Source organism: Helobdella robusta (genome assembly GCF_000326865.2).
Source record: "Helobdella robusta unplaced genomic scaffold HELROscaffold_5, whole genome shotgun sequence".
In the NCBI taxonomy this organism is placed as follows: domain Eukaryota; kingdom Metazoa; phylum Annelida; class Clitellata; order Rhynchobdellida; family Glossiphoniidae; genus Helobdella; species Helobdella robusta.
The window spans coordinates 2,428,015-2,447,785 of record NW_008705254.1 but is presented as its reverse complement, the minus strand read 5'-3'; the positions used below and the strand labels follow the sequence as shown (position 1 = coordinate 2,447,785).

The 19,771-nt window shown below is 31.4% G+C and overlaps 3 protein-coding genes across 3 annotated transcripts; 1 reads left to right on the top strand and 2 right to left on the bottom strand.

The window, feature by feature from the left end:
* Window positions 1–831: 831 nt before the first annotated feature.
* Window positions 832–1,038, bottom strand: HELRODRAFT_153596 (hypothetical protein; the record flags this gene model as incomplete). The annotated part of the gene is made up of 1 exon (XM_009027226.1): window positions 832–1,038. A coding segment is annotated over one exon (207 nt), but the record flags the coding sequence as incomplete, so codon positions are not given.
* Window positions 1,039–9,272: 8,234 nt separating this feature from the next.
* On the top strand, window positions 9,273–12,993 carry HELRODRAFT_163326 (hypothetical protein; the record flags this gene model as incomplete). The annotated part of the gene is made up of 11 exons (XM_009027225.1): window positions 9,273–9,842; window positions 9,961–10,090; window positions 10,549–10,830; window positions 10,895–11,094; window positions 11,231–11,324; window positions 11,705–11,737; window positions 11,811–11,861; window positions 12,332–12,371; window positions 12,458–12,587; window positions 12,655–12,744; window positions 12,967–12,993. 11 exons carry the CDS (start codon window positions 9,273–9,275, stop codon window positions 12,991–12,993), a joined length of 1,647 nt encoding a protein of 548 aa, XP_009025473.1.
* A 494-nt stretch (window positions 12,994–13,487) lies between these two features.
* HELRODRAFT_163325 (hypothetical protein) lies at window positions 13,488–19,592 on the bottom strand (the record flags this gene model as incomplete). Its single annotated transcript, XM_009027224.1, has 4 exons — window positions 13,488–14,561; window positions 16,359–16,790; window positions 18,488–18,594; window positions 19,502–19,592. 4 exons carry the CDS (start codon window positions 19,590–19,592, stop codon window positions 13,488–13,490), a joined length of 1,704 nt encoding a protein of 567 aa, XP_009025472.1.
* Window positions 19,593–19,771: the final 179 nt, after the last annotated feature.

Sequence of the window (19,771 nt, the reverse complement as noted above, 5' to 3'; positions counted from 1 at the left end):
TCCTTAATAACTGTATTCACCACTTACGACAGATTTATTTCAATTTATTTTTTATTTTAAGACAATTATAATGCACTGCCATCAATAAATAATAATTAGCATTTCATGTTTCACAAAATCATCATCATTCGTTTAACACTGCAAACATTAACTAGCGAATCCATTAGAGCCATCACGTTTGCAAAATTCTTTTTTATATATACATAAGCATATTGTTAAAAGTATCGTTTTAAAGAACTCGTTGTCTGTTGTAATTTTATTGTAATAAAATATGCCTAGGCTAAAAACGTTCAACGGTTTCATTTTTACGACGTAATAGTCCGATCATTCACTTGTTATATTTCTAGTTTAGAAGAAATTGACACAAGTACATTTCATAACTTTATTTATCGAATAATAAAGATAAAAATAGGTCATGTACATAATTGTAGATACGTATATAAACAAATACTCTAGATCAATAATAAGTTGATGAAAAAATAGTTTTTTGATTTTTAAAAGTAATCTTAAAAAATAGTACAAAAATATATAAAACAATACAATATCATAATTGTTTCATATGCACACTATTTACAAGAAACTGCTTAAATTACATGTTCTTTAATCAAATTCTTAACAAAAAATAAAAATGTAAATTGATCAAAAACTCGTGTAAGTAACAAAACTGTCAGGAAGAAACAAAGAGTCGCTTTTAATCGATTGGTTGACCATTCTCTCATCACTCATCAACATTTTCAGCGTGGCTTGGAGTTGAAGCTTTGCTGCCATAGCCAGTTCTGCCTGTTGTCTTTGATGTTTCTCCACTACCAGGCGACCGTACACAAGTTGTTGTTCATTTCGGTCGTGCAAGAAGTGGCATCTTGTACCATACGAGCAGAAGCCAGTGGAGTGAAATCTCCTGCAAAGCTCCGTTTTGTACCTCGGATGTCTGTCAAGGGTTTTCAACTCATCTGGTCCATGAGCAAACTGACACTTGTTTCCATACTTGCATTCACCCCGTTCTTGAAATGATCTACACAACTCAGTTTTGTACCTGGTCCCAACAACATTACTATCAATGTTTAGAGCTGGAGAGGTAGATGAGCTACAATCATTGTCATCAACAACCTGATCCAGCGGTGATGAAGCCGACGACGAATAAGGCCACCAGCACGACTCGCTGCTGGAAGGACTCGATCCAAGATTGATGACAACGTTCAATTTCTAAAATTTAAATTATCGATCATTTCAATTAAATTCAATATTTTGTTGTTTAAAAAAAATGTAAGAAACACTACCTCACAAGATTTGTCCGCAAGATCGGCTGGTACAAAAATCTTACGATCCTGCATCACTGCACTCCCAGGCTGACAAACCCGAAAAAAGTCATCCTTAACCGAATTGAGATGCTGCAAATGAGATAAAAATCATTATATTAATTATGTTACATACAATACAATACAGAATACACAAATAAAATCGTAAATTTAAAATAATCCACCAACCATGTGTCCTGCAGCAGACATCTTGGAACGCGTTTTAAAAATTTAAAACGAGTTCAAATATCCCTTTTATCCAAAGTTTGAAATCCTTTGTCAAAGTCAGAGACGATCCGTCGATAGTAACGCGTCAGCAAGAATTAAAATGTTCAGTTTGAAACCGAGTAAAACTGCGGCTTATATACCTTTTCTGGCCTAATGAAATCTTATGAATGGTTTAGTGTTGAATGTGAGCGTTTGTCATCTGCGGAAGGCGTGGCTTAAAAAAATTCAAACCAATCAAACTATCTATCGGTATGTAGGTGAGAAATAGTTTACTTAATATCTTTTACTAAAATTCATGTTTCTTAAATAATTTCGCATGCCATGAATCTGATATTTAATTGTTCATTAATTTATTTTAATAATTTTTATGCACGTGTATTTTCCGAAACGAAATGCCGCATTACACTACTTATTACACATTACACTACTTATGTACGAGTTTCATTTTTAATTGGTAACTGGCAAGCAATTTATTCCTATTATTATTATTATCATTAATTCTTGTATGTCTAGTTAGTTTTAATTGGTTTTACTATCTTTAATTGCTGGTTGGTTTTTGTATGACACAATCAGTACACCCGTTTAAAAAACGCCCAATATATAGGTCAAGATGTATAATTTGTTAGTTTGTATACATTCAAACACATGCATATAAATATATATGTATATATATATGTATATATATATATATATATTCGCATATATACATATATGTACACAATATACCCCACATACATATATATATTTATATACAGATTGATATGTTTGCAAATGCGTCTAATTCTTTTTTTGAATGTGCATATACACATAAACACGTACGTGTACAAATTAAAAAAAGACACACAAACACATACGCGGCTCATTAAGAAGTGTTTAAAGTTTGTCGCCATACGTTCGCCGTGTTCACGTGCCAAAAGACTAACTGTACTAATTAATTACATTACATTACAATGCGTTTGATCCTTCGCTTTTACCAGTCACTTTAAAATTTTGAAATTATGAGTTGCAGAGGTCTGATGAAGACTGGGCCATGTATTGTTCAAATTGATTATTTTTACCTAAAATTTTTAAATTAATTTCGTCACAATCATCCACCAACACATAAGAAATAAATAATTTTTCACTTAAACTTCCAGCCAAACGCTGCAATGAAGTTCTGAATGAAATAAATAGTATCAAAGTGAAAAACTGTGCAAACTAATAACGCATCGACAAACGCATGCACAACGCTGCTTGTTGGCTGTCGAGTTAATTTTTAAACTGGAAAAGAAAGGTGTGTCAGACACTTCTGAAGGGACAAACGCGCATATATCCGCACGTACACCTACACATTCAATCTTGAACACACTTACACATATTCATACATACCTATAAAAATATATATATATATATATACAAGTTTCATTAAATTCTATCGCTATGGTATTATTTATAGAGAAATTAAAATTAATAAATAATACTTTAGCGATAGAATTTAATGAAACTTGTATACGTAATAGCCTTCTTATACCTAACTAGAAATATTAAATTATTTATTTATTGATTTAATTATATATAAATATAATTAAATAAATACTTATATAATACTAGCAACAGCAAGGTAATGGATAAATGTAATGTACTTAACAATAACAATATCAAATAGTCCCTTATATGACAGTTTGTTGTGTTATTTCTAATGTTATTGTTGATAATATTGTTATTTCGCTGTTGTCATCAGTCACAGGAGTTTTTACATATTCATCGTTTCGTCCTTAGTTTGTTGTTGTTGTTGACGTTGTTGATGTTGTTGTTGTTGGCATTTTCAGAGTTTGTTATCATAGGCGATGCTGTAAGCGTTCAGAGTATTAGTATAACTTCTGACGGCAAAAGTAATAGCTAGTAGTGCGTGCCAAGTGATGATGATTGAAGTAATGGGAATGTTATTTGTAGTAGATGCTTTTGTTGTACGTGATAATATTGGTAGCTATTTACGGCAGTGTTGGTGATTATGGTCGTAGTCGTAGTAGCAGCAGTAGCTGTGGTAGTTAAAGTAGTAGTTGCGACAAGAGGAAAAGTTCTGTTTTTTTATTGTTATAATAGTGCGCTGGCAAATATACTTAATTAATTGTCTAATTTTTCAATCAGTGAATAAATGTTTTAAATTTTATTGTATTGTTTTCAAATTATTGAAGCTGTAAATTTTCGGCATAGCTTGGCATCAGATATACACGACCATAACATATTTTATAAGTGTTTGTGTGTTTACCTTTAGATATTCTTACGTCTCTTTCTTAACACTCCTGTATCGATTTGGTATTTACCTAAATTATCGTGTATCTATGTGTTGGTTCATGTGTTTGAGAACTGTACAACATTTTGAGAACTTACAATTTAGAAATTGTTTATATCCAGTTTTTGTTAAGGATTGTTCAACTAACTAGGTAAAACAAGCTGTTTACAAGTGTTTTCAAGGCGTTCGCCCACCTATCCTGCTGGTGAGCTCGTTGCGTCGTTTAATACTTTTCTTTTCAGGACAAGTGAAATTTTATTTATTGTTTATACGTTGCGATGAATAATTGACAACAGTTTGCATCGATGAAAACATGTCGATATTATTTCAAAAAACAAAATTTAAAAATTAAGAATTTGAACATTTCAAACCGACCTAAATATAAATTTTTAGAAGACACAAATTTCTTGGTTGTTCACATTGTTAAACATTTTTCTCACACCTTGACAATTGAAAAACAAGAATAAGTAAAAACATTTCTAGATTAATCAAATGACAACATCAATTTTGCGTAACTTAAACTTAAAATTGTTTCCCGACTCCACCAATTTTTACATCAAATTTATTAATTTTAAACAGAAATTTGCACACGTGAACAAAATAAAAAAGCTTCATTTGAATCTATTCTATAGATTTCTTCAAATGGTTTTTTTAAATGCTAGGGACGAAACAAAAAAATTGAACTATCCTTATTTTGAAATTCGGATGAAACTGTCAAAACATGTTGTCTAAAAGTTTTACGTACGTTTAATGATACGGTACCGTATTATTTAATTAGCATATTTAACATTCCAACAAGTTCTAACTAACATTACTATATTATTTTATTAACATTCTAACAAGTTCATGATTCGGTCATAGCTCGTGGTTGCTAAAGAGGACTAGCCTCTCTCACCTGATAATGAATGTACCTAGTGAGACGATGAACACAACACACTCCCACAGTTTGCGGCTACTAAGTCCAGTTCCTGGCGTTCTTATGTTGTTCGATTCTTCAACTCAGCACGAATCAATGCTCTCTTGAGTGCAGTTAAGAAAGAGACACACAGAACAATAAGGGAGACGTTCAGATTTGGGTAATTTTTAAATTATTCGCATCGAAAATGAAAGCCTTTATAAATATAACAAACTTTTTTATTGGTAGGCATTTTATTAAGTTATTTGTAGTAATTTTTTTCAATACGAAGCAAATAGTTGAAAAAAATTACAAACAAGTTCTACACTATTGAAAATTTAAAGAATGACAGTCATCATCTCATGGATAGTGATGTTTGTTGCACGTGTTGCACCATTTTCATGGATGAATATTGTATTGTATTGCGCATTACGATTATTTAATGCAACGTAAAATGCACATACGACCCAGGACCAAACAGTGTAAACGCGGGAAGCAGGTTGAATGTTTGCAAACGATTATTTTCTTCATTTAAGGAAAATATCACTGAACTGTTCTCCCGATCATCATAAGAAATGTGATCTAGCAAATAAAATTATCGTCCTAGCAAGTAATTATAGCACTCTATCTTATGAAAGCCGTATCAATTCAGTCACACAGATCAGTAGAAACTGCATCGAAAGTATTTATTCAGGCTTGCTGCGATCAGGTAATTTCAATAAGAATGGACCAGAGCATGTAAGTTAGTTTTTAAAATTATATCGAGAACCAGAGCCGTATGAACCGATAGGCTAACTAAAGAGGCTGGAGCCACTGGTGGCAAATATTGAAGTTAAAAAATAACAATAAAACATCGAAAATAAAAATCGTTCACTACTTTGTTCTTGTGAGGTCTGCCTGGAGGCAATGATAGTTGTGATTGCGTACCTATGTTAAAAATGTGTGTAGTCGTGTGGTAGGATTTTTTTAACAACAGTCTGGGGTTATACGGTGCAATTTTATTTTCATTTAATATTATAATAATTAACATTATTATCAATTATCAATTGATAATATTTGATATTAAATGCTGGAAGCTGGATGAGAAACACAGTTTTTGAGAGATGTACATATGAATATATCATATAAATATAAAGATATGAATGTGGTGCGGTGACAAATTGTTAAGCGGAAAGATCTGTCACTTGCCTCTCAAGAGTTAAAACCCATTTGTGATAAAATATGTTTGAAAATAGATTAACTATTTATCAATGTTATCAATAAAAAAAACGATATCCTTTGTAATATATCTTTTGTCAAAATAATTTCTAGATTTTCTGAAACAAAATGTAAGGAAAAAATTATAAAATCCTAAACTATTAAATAGAAGGCTCTTCCATTTTGTTACCATCATTCTTTGAATTAAATAATTTAAAAAAAATATTTGTTTTTGTCTAGCTATCTTTACTATCAACCATATAGGCTGATAATTTCATTTTGAAAGTGGATATATCAAAAATTGTTTAACAATAACAAAAACAAAAAAAATTAGGTAAACGAGGGGCGGCAAGATTTTTCAAGCCTTGCCTAGAGCGCAAAATTCTTAAATTATCCTCTTTGAGAGCAGTCCAAATGAAACAGTATGTAATTATTTACTTTTGATTGTGAGGCAGTTTTCGTTATATTGGATAGCTCACTTACTTCTCATCCATTAATTAGGCAACTATAGTAACGATAACTCTGACATCTGTAATAATGACGATGATGATAATAATACTGACTAGGAAGTTATTATAAAATTTATTATTATAAAATAATATTAATAATTAATTTAATATAAAATAACGGTAATGATGCCGTAAGTAATGATCATAGCGGTAATGATAATGTTGTGATGGAACTGATGGCAATGAGTATAGGAGGCAATAGCGATGTAATGATGATAGCAACAATGATAATGACGAAACTATGACGATGATTAAAATGATGATGATTATCCATAATGAATGATGATGATGAAAGTAGTAATGATGATAATGATGATGATGGTAAAGATCACGTAAAGATGAAAATGATGATGATGATTTCGAAAGAAGATGATGATGAAAGTAATAACAATGATGATGATGATGTGGTAAAGACCACTTAGACAGCGTTTTTTTATCGCAGTACGATGACAATGATAACAGTGACGATGGTGATGATGATGATGATGATGAGAACTGTGATGATGATGATGATTTATTTAAGTATAATAATAATGATGATTATGATGACACTAATTGTGAGGGCGACGTTGGTGATATTTCTATTACTATTGTTATTATTATTTATATTATTTGATGTTTTTTTTGGATGTTATCTATTGCGCATTCTGTCATGTCATTAAGTAATAATTCAATCAATCTACACTTTCTATAAGTCTAGGAATTTGATGCTGTGTGGCCAACGAAGAAATTACAGTATTAAAACCCTGGATTTGAGAATCATATTTTCTTAAAAAAAAAATAATTGACTAAGTTCATTTATAAATGTAATGTGCGTGCTTTTGTACGTGTTATTGTATGTGTGTGTGTGTGTGTGTTCGTATGTATCATTGTATGTGTGTTTACGTGTGTTTTAATGTACCACTATGTAAGTGTGTGTATGTGTTTGCACGTGTCATTGTGTGTGTGCTTGTGTGTGCCATTGTATATGTGTGTGTTTCTATGTGCCATTGTGTGTGTGTATGTACCATTGTATGTGTGTGTGTTTGTATGTGTCATTGTATGTGTGTGTTTGTATGTATCATTGAATGTGTGTGTTTGTATGTGTCATTGTATGTGTGTGTGCTTCTTTTAATTCTCGATTTTTTTTAATATTTTTTGATTTTTCGTCTCGTATCGTGTTTTAAAAGTTATTCATCACCTATGTGTATCCTTTTCTTTTAAAAGTGTTTGCTATTTGGAGAAATAAAAGATTAAAATATTTAATATTGTATTTAATTATATTTATTAATAACTTGGCTACCATTTTTTTAAAATTTTAATACCAGAGCTGTATTAAGAGATTATTGAATTTTAATTGCTACGGTAAATGATTCTCAGTTGCTATGATGATAATAATAATGATTGCTCGCATATTAAGTAATTTTTATTCAAATTTCACTGTCAAACGAATGAAATAAAATTATTGATTTGACAAATAGATGGAGGAATGGATGTTGTTGTGTTGTTGTTGTTGCTGTTGTTGTTGATGATAGTGGTGCAAAATTGAAATATTTTTTAGTAACAACAAATTTGACTGGCGATTTGCAAGCAATTCAGTTGACGGCTAGAAATCACACATCATCGTTTAAAACATGGAAAACATTTGAATCACCTTACATATTTTTATAAACAAATTGAATCATCAAATGTAAGTGCCTGTATTAAAATTAACCAACACTTTAGCTTGGGACAGCATCCCAAATTTTGCTTTTTAATGGTTTTGGTGCTTCTAACAAACATAAACTTTAAAAATTGATATCAATTGTGATACTTTTTAGTACGAAAATTGAGTAAAAAAAGTGGGTTGATCAAAAAAAGGATTTTCAACTTTTTCTAAACCTTCAAGTACTCTATCAAAAATTTCTCGCCATTCAACTGACTTACATTTACATGGCTCACAATAACAGGTAGTAATCGCTTCATTTGTCGAATATGTACTTGTGTTTAAGTTTTGAATTCAACAAATTACATAAGCTGACCTAGACTCAGACAAGTTGTTAACATTTAATAGTTGGTAACAAAGTAAATTTGAAAGTAGGATTGAAAGAACCGTTGAAAGAATCGTAGGTTGAACATAAAATTTGATAAAAGGGAAGACGTTGCATTTTATTGTGACTAACAACACTTGAATTCATATCTCGTTCATTCGTCTCACAGTTCGAACCTACTTTGCATGTACGTACATATTTACAAGTTAATGTTAACAATGGTCAGCTTCCATTCAAGCAATACATACTGGCAGGTACTCGTCACTTGCATAAACTTCGTAAGTGTCACACATGTTTGGTGAGTAAAATATCTAATGCGTGTTAGACTTCGGTTGATTAGATGTTTATTTATTTTATTATTTTGAAAATTAAAGATTAAAAAAATAAATTAGTAAATTAATAAAAATAACATTATTTTTCGGCTAAACAAGCTGTCAAATGTGTTCTGGCATTGATTAGAATGCACAATCAATTATGATATTTATGTACCGATTTTTCAACCAATTTTACAGGTTTAACTAATAAAAAAACAAATTTAAAGTCCACAGAAATTTTTTTATTTATCAACAATTTGGAAATTTCTATATTCTGTCTTACGTTTTAGTAGTAATAACCATAAATAAGCAAAATATGTATAGATATAATATTTAACCAATATAATTATATATATATATATATATATACAAAATATTTGTAATATATAGGTATATGTATCTGTTATATATATGTATTATGACAGAGTATATTATTCGAATTATTGTTTTGCATGTCATACGTTTGTAACAAGGAAGAAATATATGAAGGCATTTCAAAGCAGTGTTAAATCCCAACAATTAATAAAGAATTTTGTTATTTTTCTGTTTGAAAATGGCCTCTGGAGAGATAGCCAACTTGAGAAACATCTTGATTATATACAACAGGGATGATGGCATCGATTGGAAGGATTACCTGAAAGCTGAAATAGGAAATTATTTTACCGAAAAAATATCAATCAAGTACGTGCAGGACAGGAGGGTACCTCCAACATTAGTAGAACGGAAACCTTCCGGACCAGACATTACAAAAATTAATCTCGCTCCCATCAAGAGACCAGCAATAATGTTGGTCCTCTGCACTCCAAAGCATCTTCAATACTTAAAAGCCAATCCGCTCATCAGTTACAAACAAGCTCTTGCTGCCAACTTGACATTTCATCCTGAAAATAGCATTATTTATTTTTGCAACACTTTTCAAGAGGAGCTTGAAGAAACCGATGCAGCTGGAGTAAGATTAAGAGATCGTTTTGAAGAGTTTTTCAAATGGTATCAATTCGATTGCAACGGTAAAACTATTGAATTGGCTAAGTTTATGGAGTCGGTATTTTTTAAAATTACAAAGGAAATTGCTTCAAAAATTCACCCAAAAGCAAAGTTAATCAATACTACAGCCAAGTGTCAGGTAGATTAATATACTATTTCTAATTGTTTTTCGTTGAGCTAGTTCAATTTAGTAAATATTAACTCAATTAATTTGAAAAATAATGAAATAAGATAATGCATGATGACGTTTTTGAAAGGAACCAGCCACAATGGCGGTGGTGTTTGAGAAGGCCCTACCAGAAAACGCCATAGTTCAGACCTACCTGGACCTCCATTCAATCCCAACGGAAATACTCAATCCTTACACCATAACATTTCTCACTTGTGGTTAGATGTTCATTCATTCATTCATTCATTCATTCTTTCATTCATTCATTCATTCATTCATTCATTCATTCATTCATTCATTCATTCATTCATTCATTCATTCATTCATTTATTCATTCATTCATTCATTCTTTCATTCATTCATTCATTCACTTATTTATTCATTCATTCATTTCATTAAAGATTAGCTTTTAATTTTGTAATATTTTGCCATTTAATAGTTTAAACAATTTTTTTTCTTTTTAAATTTATTTAAAATTATTTTATTATAAATGCCTTTTTTTGTCCTGAATATGTTTTCAACAGCAACATTTCAATTTTCGTTAAAATAAAGTTAAAATAATTCTTTACATTCATTATGACATAAGTATGGTAATAAATTTAAATAATAGAATTTTAAATTTGTTATCTCTCATGTGCACAATCAAAATGGTTCGCACTGGTTCAACTCAAAACAGAGCACATAGAGGGAGAGGCAAACGTTCTAATCACTGTTAATGGAAATGAGGTGAACCTGGATCAGCAGATTATTTCATTTGTTTCGCCAGCCCAAGACATCAACATCGTGTCACAAATTTACATTACACTCATGAACAAAGTCATCGAAGTTGCCCTCACGAACGGAACAAGTCGATCAATGTTGGACTGCGAGCTTATGAAGGTGTTTTCCATTGAGTCAGACACCACTCCAGTCCAGGCTTTTGAAATGCTATTTGGTGTTTTTCAAGCAACATCAGATGGTTGTTTATTAGTTTAAAAAATTAAATGGATATTTTTATCAACTGTCAACTTTTTAAACTCTAGATACTAGTGACTATCAATTCCCTTCCTTGCTGCATCTGGCAGCACATCACGGCCTGAAAGAGTTTACAGGTCGTTTGATGGATTTGCCGGATAATAAATTAGTTTTGGGGCTTCCAAATAACAAAAACAAGATACCGATGGATTTAGCCAGAGAACAGAACCACGAAGAGTTGGCTTCCTACCTCGAAAATATGGAGGAAGTAATTATATTCATAATAATAATAATAGTTATTATTAATGTTGTTATTATTGCATAATAATGATAATAATAATAATTATTATTATTACAACAATAATATCAATAACAATAATAACAGCCACTCATATTTCAATTAGACACATTCAAACGCTTATTTGAAATACAATTTACCGATATTCCAGGGACTTAATGATGTGTACATGGAGATTGTTAAAAATTTCTACGTAAATGGTTTGTGTTATAATTTGCAATATCTTATAACAGGTTTTAATGAACACGTTAGCCGTGCTTTTATTCTTTAACGAAGTATTCAATTGTACCTGTATAAAACGCGTATGCTAAATAACTGATGTGACATGATATTGTACTGGACGAATCAATGATATATTCTTACAGATTTAGATGAAAAAACATTAAAGTCCGAAATAAAAAAATTCAGAATGAAGGGTAATGCGCCTTTTTTGATAAAATATACAAAATATTGATTCGTGTTTATTAATTTTATCTCATCATTTTCATCCATTTAATCTTATTTTATGTTTATTATTATCGCAAAAGTTTTTTATAATTTTTTTTTATTATTTGACGTAACTTTTCATCTACACTTTCAGGTAAATTACAGGACACTAACAAAAATATGCCAGGTTATTCTTTTTTTGGCTTGTTAACATTTTCCACCGTTCGAAATGTGAAACTAAATTTAATAATTTTATTCAGTAAGTAGCACACCTGGATATCTGTCAATGAACAAGGCGGATGCCAGTAAAGGTAAGCAAATATTTTCATCATTAGTTATGCTCACCATTCATTTTGTAATAGCTGGTTTATTTTTTGTTAAACCTTTCATTTTGTTGGGGCTATAATTTTCTTACAAAGTGGACATAATTAGGCCATACCACTATATTTGTTTGTTCCTTGTTTTTCGCTTGTTAATTTTAAAATCAAGATATTTTTGTAGTGATCATTTTGATCCTTCTACAATATCTAAAGAGATTTAACATTTTGTGCAATTTTAACTCTTGAACTAAACATTTTTCAAATTGGTTTTTGTTTGACTATTATTATTACTCTGTTCAAATGGTGGCATTTTTAAAAAGTTAATTTAAATAGCTTGTTAATTTATCGAGTAGTGACATTGTTGTATTAGTTTGACTATTGTTAGTTAAGAGCAAACATCAAGTAAAGATTAGGGGTATATGTGTAAAAAATTATCTATGAATAAATTATTTTTTTTTTAGGTAAATCTAAAAACAGAACAAGTTCTAGTAACCCGAGCATGTGAGCATGTAACGATTCATCGGTTTTATTAACATTTTTAAAACTTACTAATTTTCATCAAATTCTATTCAAAAATCCTGTGACAGATCCAAAATTTTGAACGACTGCTTAGAAAAAGGCTCGAAAAACGAGAACGATTTGGTGCACACAATCAACCAGTGTGACGAATCCGTCATCAGAAGTCAAGGACATTTTAAATGCTTCCAGGAGCGACATGTACGCATTAATGCACTTTAGAGAATGTTTGGAAACTTTAATTAATTCAATTAATTTCTTTATGAAGGAAATGTCGAAAAGGGTGAACTCTGAAGTAACAAAAGTTATAAACAACATCGAAGTGAGTGTTCAAAAAAATTTATTAGCTGGCTATGTGGTTAGTTGAAACTACCCAAGAATTATTCGAATTTCAATATTTCACAGAAATTGCCTGAGAAGCAGCAGCGTGCCGGTGGAAAGGCCGAGGCTACTGAAGGTGACAATGTTTTGCATTTCGTTCATATTACCTGTTTGCGAAATTCACTGAACATTGCGGAAATGGCACTTCACAAATAATTGACTTATTGATGTTTCTAATTTAAAAAAAATTTCTACACAGATAACTATGGATACATCAAATCGGTAAGATGTCCAGAAATAAATACCTACTTGGAAATATTTATCTACGTTAAACTTTGATAAAAAATTTTGTAACTGCCGTTACTACCTCATTAAACTTCCATAATTTTTTAAACATGCTACCTTCAGGACACACCGAAGCGAATAAGTAAATAACGTCCACGGATGCGAACAAACTCCCTGACCACTCATAAACTCATAAATAGATTGACATTAAAATTTCTAATTAAAACCACAAAGAACAGCTCACATTAAATGCATTTTTTATAACCGCTTGATAATTAATTTATTAGATGTTTAGCATTAATACTGTTCTAGCGATATTGCAATTTGAAAACATGAAGTTCAAGTGAATGCAAATTAAATCGGCATCATTGTTACAATCACATTATCTGCTACTATAGACATGAATGAAAAAAAAGTTGCTGCCTTTCAATAAATTAAAAAAAAGAATGAAATAATGGATGGAAGAATCAACAAAACAAAGTAGAGGTCATGTTTTCAATTTGATCGCCAGGAGGCATCATCTTCATTGGAATCCTTGCTGTCCCATAAATGAATTCTGTTGTCAATTGGAACAAAATCTAAACTTTCAATTTTTTCGAAAATTTTTCTGTTCGGATTTGTAGTTATTTCGTCTAAATGAAAATCTCTGGAATGAGACTGGTAAACTTCAAAGTTTTTCGTTTCGCGTACATCATTTTCAACAAAGTTGTCTGCAGTTTTCGAACAATGTACCTCAGCCGACGACCTTGAGCTATCACATTTAACGGTTATTAATCTCTCTACAGGTATTCGAAGATGATTTTTTCGTTGTAAATTATTGGGACTTCTTAAATCAGAAAATGAAACATTAGAATAGACAGTATCAGTACCTATCGTACGTGATGCAGCAAGATCAGGAGTTTTTCTATCATTCGCGTCACCTAAAATAATTTCCTCGGTCGATATAAACATCTGATCGCTGACTAACTGATCTAAGGAAGATTGTTTTGGCACGAGTTTCACATCGGCTCCGTACTTACTGGGCGATCTCCACACCGTTGGTTTCTTTTTCATCTCTTCGTCCGTCACTAAATTTGTGGTACAGCTGATTTTTGACCTTTTTAGTTCAGTTTCATTTTGTGAACAATCTAAATTTCGTTTATTTTTTTGAATTGTTGGACTACTGAGATAACAGTTTTGGGGGTAACTAATGTTGCGCATTTTTTCTACGATTGTATAACGGTCCTCTTTATTATCTAAGAATGAATATCCATATGATAACTGTGGAAATGAACGACTTCTGTTTTCTCCACTGGGTTTCCGCAAAAGATTTAAATCTTCATCACTCGGCGAACCAAAGAGACACCTTTTTATTCTATCTGAAGGATTTTTGACGATTTTTGTATTATGCATTTTCGTTAAACTCGACTGATTATTTTTATCTGTTACATCTCTGTTTGCTGTCATGTTTACAATGCTCAACTGCTTCAACAAGAAAATATCAATATGAATAATTTTGAGTGTTGCAAAATTTGCGGTATCCAAGATAAATCCTTCACTGGTCAACAGTTTCGTTCTCATAATGTCCAGCTATATTTCAATTTATTATTTATTTACATATTCAATTAGCACTATACTAGCTAGTAAATTTTACATACAAAAATGCATCAGGCTTTACTTTTTACGTTTACTTCGATGTATAATATAACTTTTAATGTTTTATGAAAGCATCAGCTTCGAAAAAACTTCTTTGATGAAAATTCGGTTATTTTCAAATGTTTCAATCGAGTTTTTAGCTAATTTCGACAAAATCGGTAACAAAAACCTAAGGCAAAACAAACGTCATCAAAAACACATTTGAGTCTCATTCAATTCTCCAAGTGCTACCCTAGATAAATTCAAACTTCTAATTAGTGCGCAACATTTTACTACAGCCAATAGAATTGTCACCTTTCATCCGCTGACAGCTAACAGCATCGCTTTACTACTGTAGAGTAGTCTACTCAGAAGCTCACAGCTGTCGGGTGCTACCGCCAACTTAACATATATCACAACTTCAACTTGGGTTAATTTAATATTCATAAAATCTGCATTATTCAATCAATAATGGACTATTATTTGGTGTTGTAATTTCTTTTATTCATATAAAAAACGTCAACTCCGGCCATTACAAATAAAAAACAAAATGGTTTTTCTAAAAATAAACATTTACGGTTTTAAAAACAATTCTAAATAGTAAATAATGGTTCAGTCGCTCGCCCGACGACAGCATTCGTTGTAAAACAAAATGTAGCACAACAGCACGAACACCGACATTGCTTGTTTAAAAGTAGAGGTAACTAAAATAATAAAATCATTGTTAAGCGCTTCATTTTGTACAAATAATTGAAAAAAGGGGTAGGCCTTTGCGTCCGTGCATCCATCAAGCCTTTGATTCGAGAGCAAGATCTTCTGCTGATTTTACGTGGCGCTACATCGTTGCAAATCATTATTTTGTTAATTTAATGTTATAATGTTGTTGATCATTAAATTATTTCTATTGAAAATAAAAAACACCATAAAATAAATAATCTTGTCGAAAGAAACGTTGTTGAATTATAAGATTCAAAGCAAGAAAACAAAGCTCCAACATTAATAACGTTGTTGCGACAAAGTCGCAAATTAAATATATTTGGTATATCCATTATTTTGTTAATTTTATGTTATAATGTTGTTGATCATTAAATTATTTCTATTGAAAATAAAAAACACCATAAAATAAATAATCTTGTTGAAAGAAACGTTGCTGAATTATAATATTCAAAGCAAGAAAACAAAGCTCCAACTTTAAAAACGTTGTTGCGACAAAGTCGCAAATTAAATATATTTGGTATATCCATGAAAAAAATTTGATTAAAAAGTTAAATGTTGAAATTTTTAAAAAATAAGGGTTAAACATAAAGAATTGTTTCGAAACTTTTTTATAACTAATAAAAGTTAAAATTTAAATTCTTTCTAAAAATAAAATATAAGTACTTAAAGATAAAATTCTAATGTACTACGTAGAAACAAAACGTAATGGTATGGTAAGTAAAAATGAAATAAACTTTAAAATATGTTAAGTTTTATGAAGCAACACACGGTTAGCAAAAGTATATGCGTCATAAAAATTCGTTTTTTGGAAAATAACACAAATTATATACACAAGAACCAGTTAACGAAAATTCTGTTGTTGTTGTTAAAAATATAAAATAGAAAAAAATTACGAATAAATACACTATCAACATAGCAAGTTGAATTATTTGTTTCCATTTGCAAACCAAATAGGAACACTATGTACAAAATGCTACGAAACTCAAGAAAGCGAAACTAAAACTAAACATGAGCATTCCCAAAAACTGGTCTTACTGGGTCTGAGTATTTTCGGTCCGGTTCGTTTTGTTTGGCAAGCATGTTGCTCTTGAAGGCACTGCCAGGAGTCAATCCTCTTTCAATCATTTCCAAGTTGTTGTGATTGGACTCAACAGCTGATAAACGACGTATTTTAGGCAAATTTATACCAAGGCTGTTTACGATGCTCATTCTTTTAGGCTGAACAATAGCTGAGGACAGTGAGGTCAAGCTGTTGTCATCTTCTACTGGATCCGGCTTCACAACAACTGAAACTGGATAATTGGTTTTCTTTACCAAATAATCCACAGTAGATCCGTTGGATGGATTGCTGTTGAATGGATAACGACGTCCCAACACTATCAAACTACACTTCTCATCCTTTGCAACTTCGGCTATACTTTTACCCGGCTGCCTGCAATAGTAGATGACATTAATGCGGCCCCTGATCTGTCAACAAAAAATTTAAATGAAAATAAATTCAAAATTTTACCACATTTCCATACGATCAGCATTTCAATTTATTAATTAAATGTAAATGCATTGTATGCTGCCCAATGAAAATAGTTGAAACGAATCGTTAGCGTTTTTGCTGGAACAGCTGGACATTAGTTATCGTACAATTGAATGTAATTAAATGAAATTATTATAGTTTTTGAAAGAATTGCAACATCAGAGAAAACGAGCGACGAGAATATTGTTTGAATGAAGAGAATGAAGACAACTGGGCGATATGATATCACGCTGCTGCTGTTCATTGTCACAAACATTTGAGCTTATTACCAGCTAATATTATTCATTGTATTCATGTTGATATTAAAAGTTAAGAATATTCGTTCGTTACAATGGCGTTCGCATTGAACAGTTCACTCGGCGTGACGTTCGCACTTGGAGTAAACATTTAAAACGAAATACGCACAAAGCAGTTGAACAGGTATGAGCCTGTTTCGACAGAGTTTTCAACAAGAATGTCCGTAGGATACCATTCACATATGAATTTGTTGCTTTTAGAAATTGTTAGAAATTTAATTTTAACAATTTTCAAAGTTATTTGTGTTTAAAATAAAAAAGTTTATTTATAAAAACAGTATTAAGCGACATTACAGTACGAAGTTGCTAAAATTTTGGCGTGTACCATTTGATTTTTTTCTGTATCCATATTAAATTCATTAAATTCTTTCTGATGATTTTTGTTTTTTTGTTGTTGTTGTAGGTTAATGTACATACAGTTTTTCATGTTTCAATAATTGCTTTCAGTATAAACTAGTTGAAAAGCATGAAGCATAAAAAATATTGTCAGTAGATATTTAATAAATTTCATAATTCTTCGCCAACTTTACTTTTTAAAATTGTGTTACAATACAAAGCATAGAATACAGTATATTTTGAATTGTTCATTGCTTCATATTTGTCTTGTGTGATGTGTGTGTGTATTTGAGTGTGAGTGAGTGAGTGAGTGAGCGAGCGAGTGAGCGAGCGAGTGAGTGAATGAATGCGCAACTCAAAATAATTTCTTAGTTGTTTTTCTATTCCATTGTTTGTTTCATGCTATTTTTGTATATTTTGTATTGTTCAGCTTATAGTACTAATACATATTTTCAAAATATCATTTCGTTCATCAATTTATTTAATCATATAACGTTTGTTTTTTCATTAATTCATGCCACATCTATCTGCATAGCCTCTCAACAATCATAACGATTAACAATGATTAACATCATTAATCATAATAACGTGCATTCATCAGTGAGTGACCTCAATGAAATTTGATCATCACTGTTAAGTGCTGAGCTGACTAATTCGTCGTACGAATGTTTAAGTAGGAATTAAAGAAATTTTTCGACTAAATTAATTGCATGAGTCCACCGACAATAGGAAAATATAAAATTAGTTGCATTTACCATGGAAGATTAAAATGCGAAAATACCATGACATCACAACATCAAACGCATCAGCCAGCACTCTATCAGGTTAACAAAACAAACTAACATATTAAAACATTATAGAAATAATAGGTAATATTGCATCATTCGAGATGCCCTCCGTCACTCTAACATTACGTTACATCAATAAAAAGAACTGGTTAACATAACATCATTACATTACATACATCAATACAAAATTGCTTAAACTAGAAAGCCACCAACTCTGTTACTCCTCATCTTTTCTTCATATTTGGTCTGCAAGTTCTTCACGATTTGCTTGTCATCTGCCTCATTCTTCTCTCTCACACTCGCCGAATTGAAAGTCATTTCTGTCGAGGCGAACATTTCAAATAAAGAAGACACCATGAAAATATATCCAATCTAATTAAATCGCGGATTAATTGGATGCTGTAAATATATGATTGTTGTGATGAGAAGGCTTGTGAAGTTTCACCTGGGTTTCATCTGAATCACACGCAGGCTTAACGTAACGTACGAACACGCAATACACACCCTACTGCAGTATTCTAGCCGACAAAAACACGTTAGGTAGATTGCAGGTGAGGTAATTTTAGTATTAACACCAGTAGTATTGATACATTCATTATGCGTAGTAAGCAGGTACGGTGTGTAATGGATGGCTGACATTATTTTCTTCATAACTAGGTTTATTAATTATATTTTATGCCAGTTTTGATCTCGTGTGTTAATAATAAAGATTATATCCTGATTAAAATCATTCATCAGCAGATTATTTGCAGGTACAACATGCCAACGACCTCTGTTACAGCAAATAATTTCGTAGCTATAGCTGCTGTTTTTAATACTACAGCAAGCTACAACTACTACTACTGCCACTACTACTACAGCTACTACTACCAATACTACTACTACCAATACTACTACTTCTACTACATCTACTACTACTGCTACTACTATTGCTGCTGCTATAACCATCTACTAGTAATACTTCTACAAGGTTTGGTGCTACTACAACTCTCATTAATGGAGAAGCAAATAAAATTTCATTTCATTTCAATTCTTCACAAGTATTATAACTACTTAAATTTACACGCGTGTTGCTACAGTACTTAAACTACTACAGTAGACACAGTAATTACTACAGTACACACAGTAATTACTGCAGTAATTAAGTGCCGAATTATCTGATCAGCACTGCTGTTGGTGGTAGTAATAATGATGATAATTGAAATAAAATTCCAGAAGTTGTCTCACGGTTTGATGAGTAGATATGTGGTTCGACGACGTGGACGAGCACCAACTCGTTCTCCGGCTTGTGATAGTGCTGCACGTAGACTGGAAACATTGTTAGTCATGTAGGGGTTGAAATTATTCCGATTAATGAATGAATGAGTGAGGAGTGAGTGAGTGAGTGAGTGAGTGGATGGGTGGGTGAGTGAATGAATGAATGGATGGATGAATGAATGAATGATTGAATGAATGAGTGATTGGATAAAAGACGGAACAAGTGATAAATGAATACAC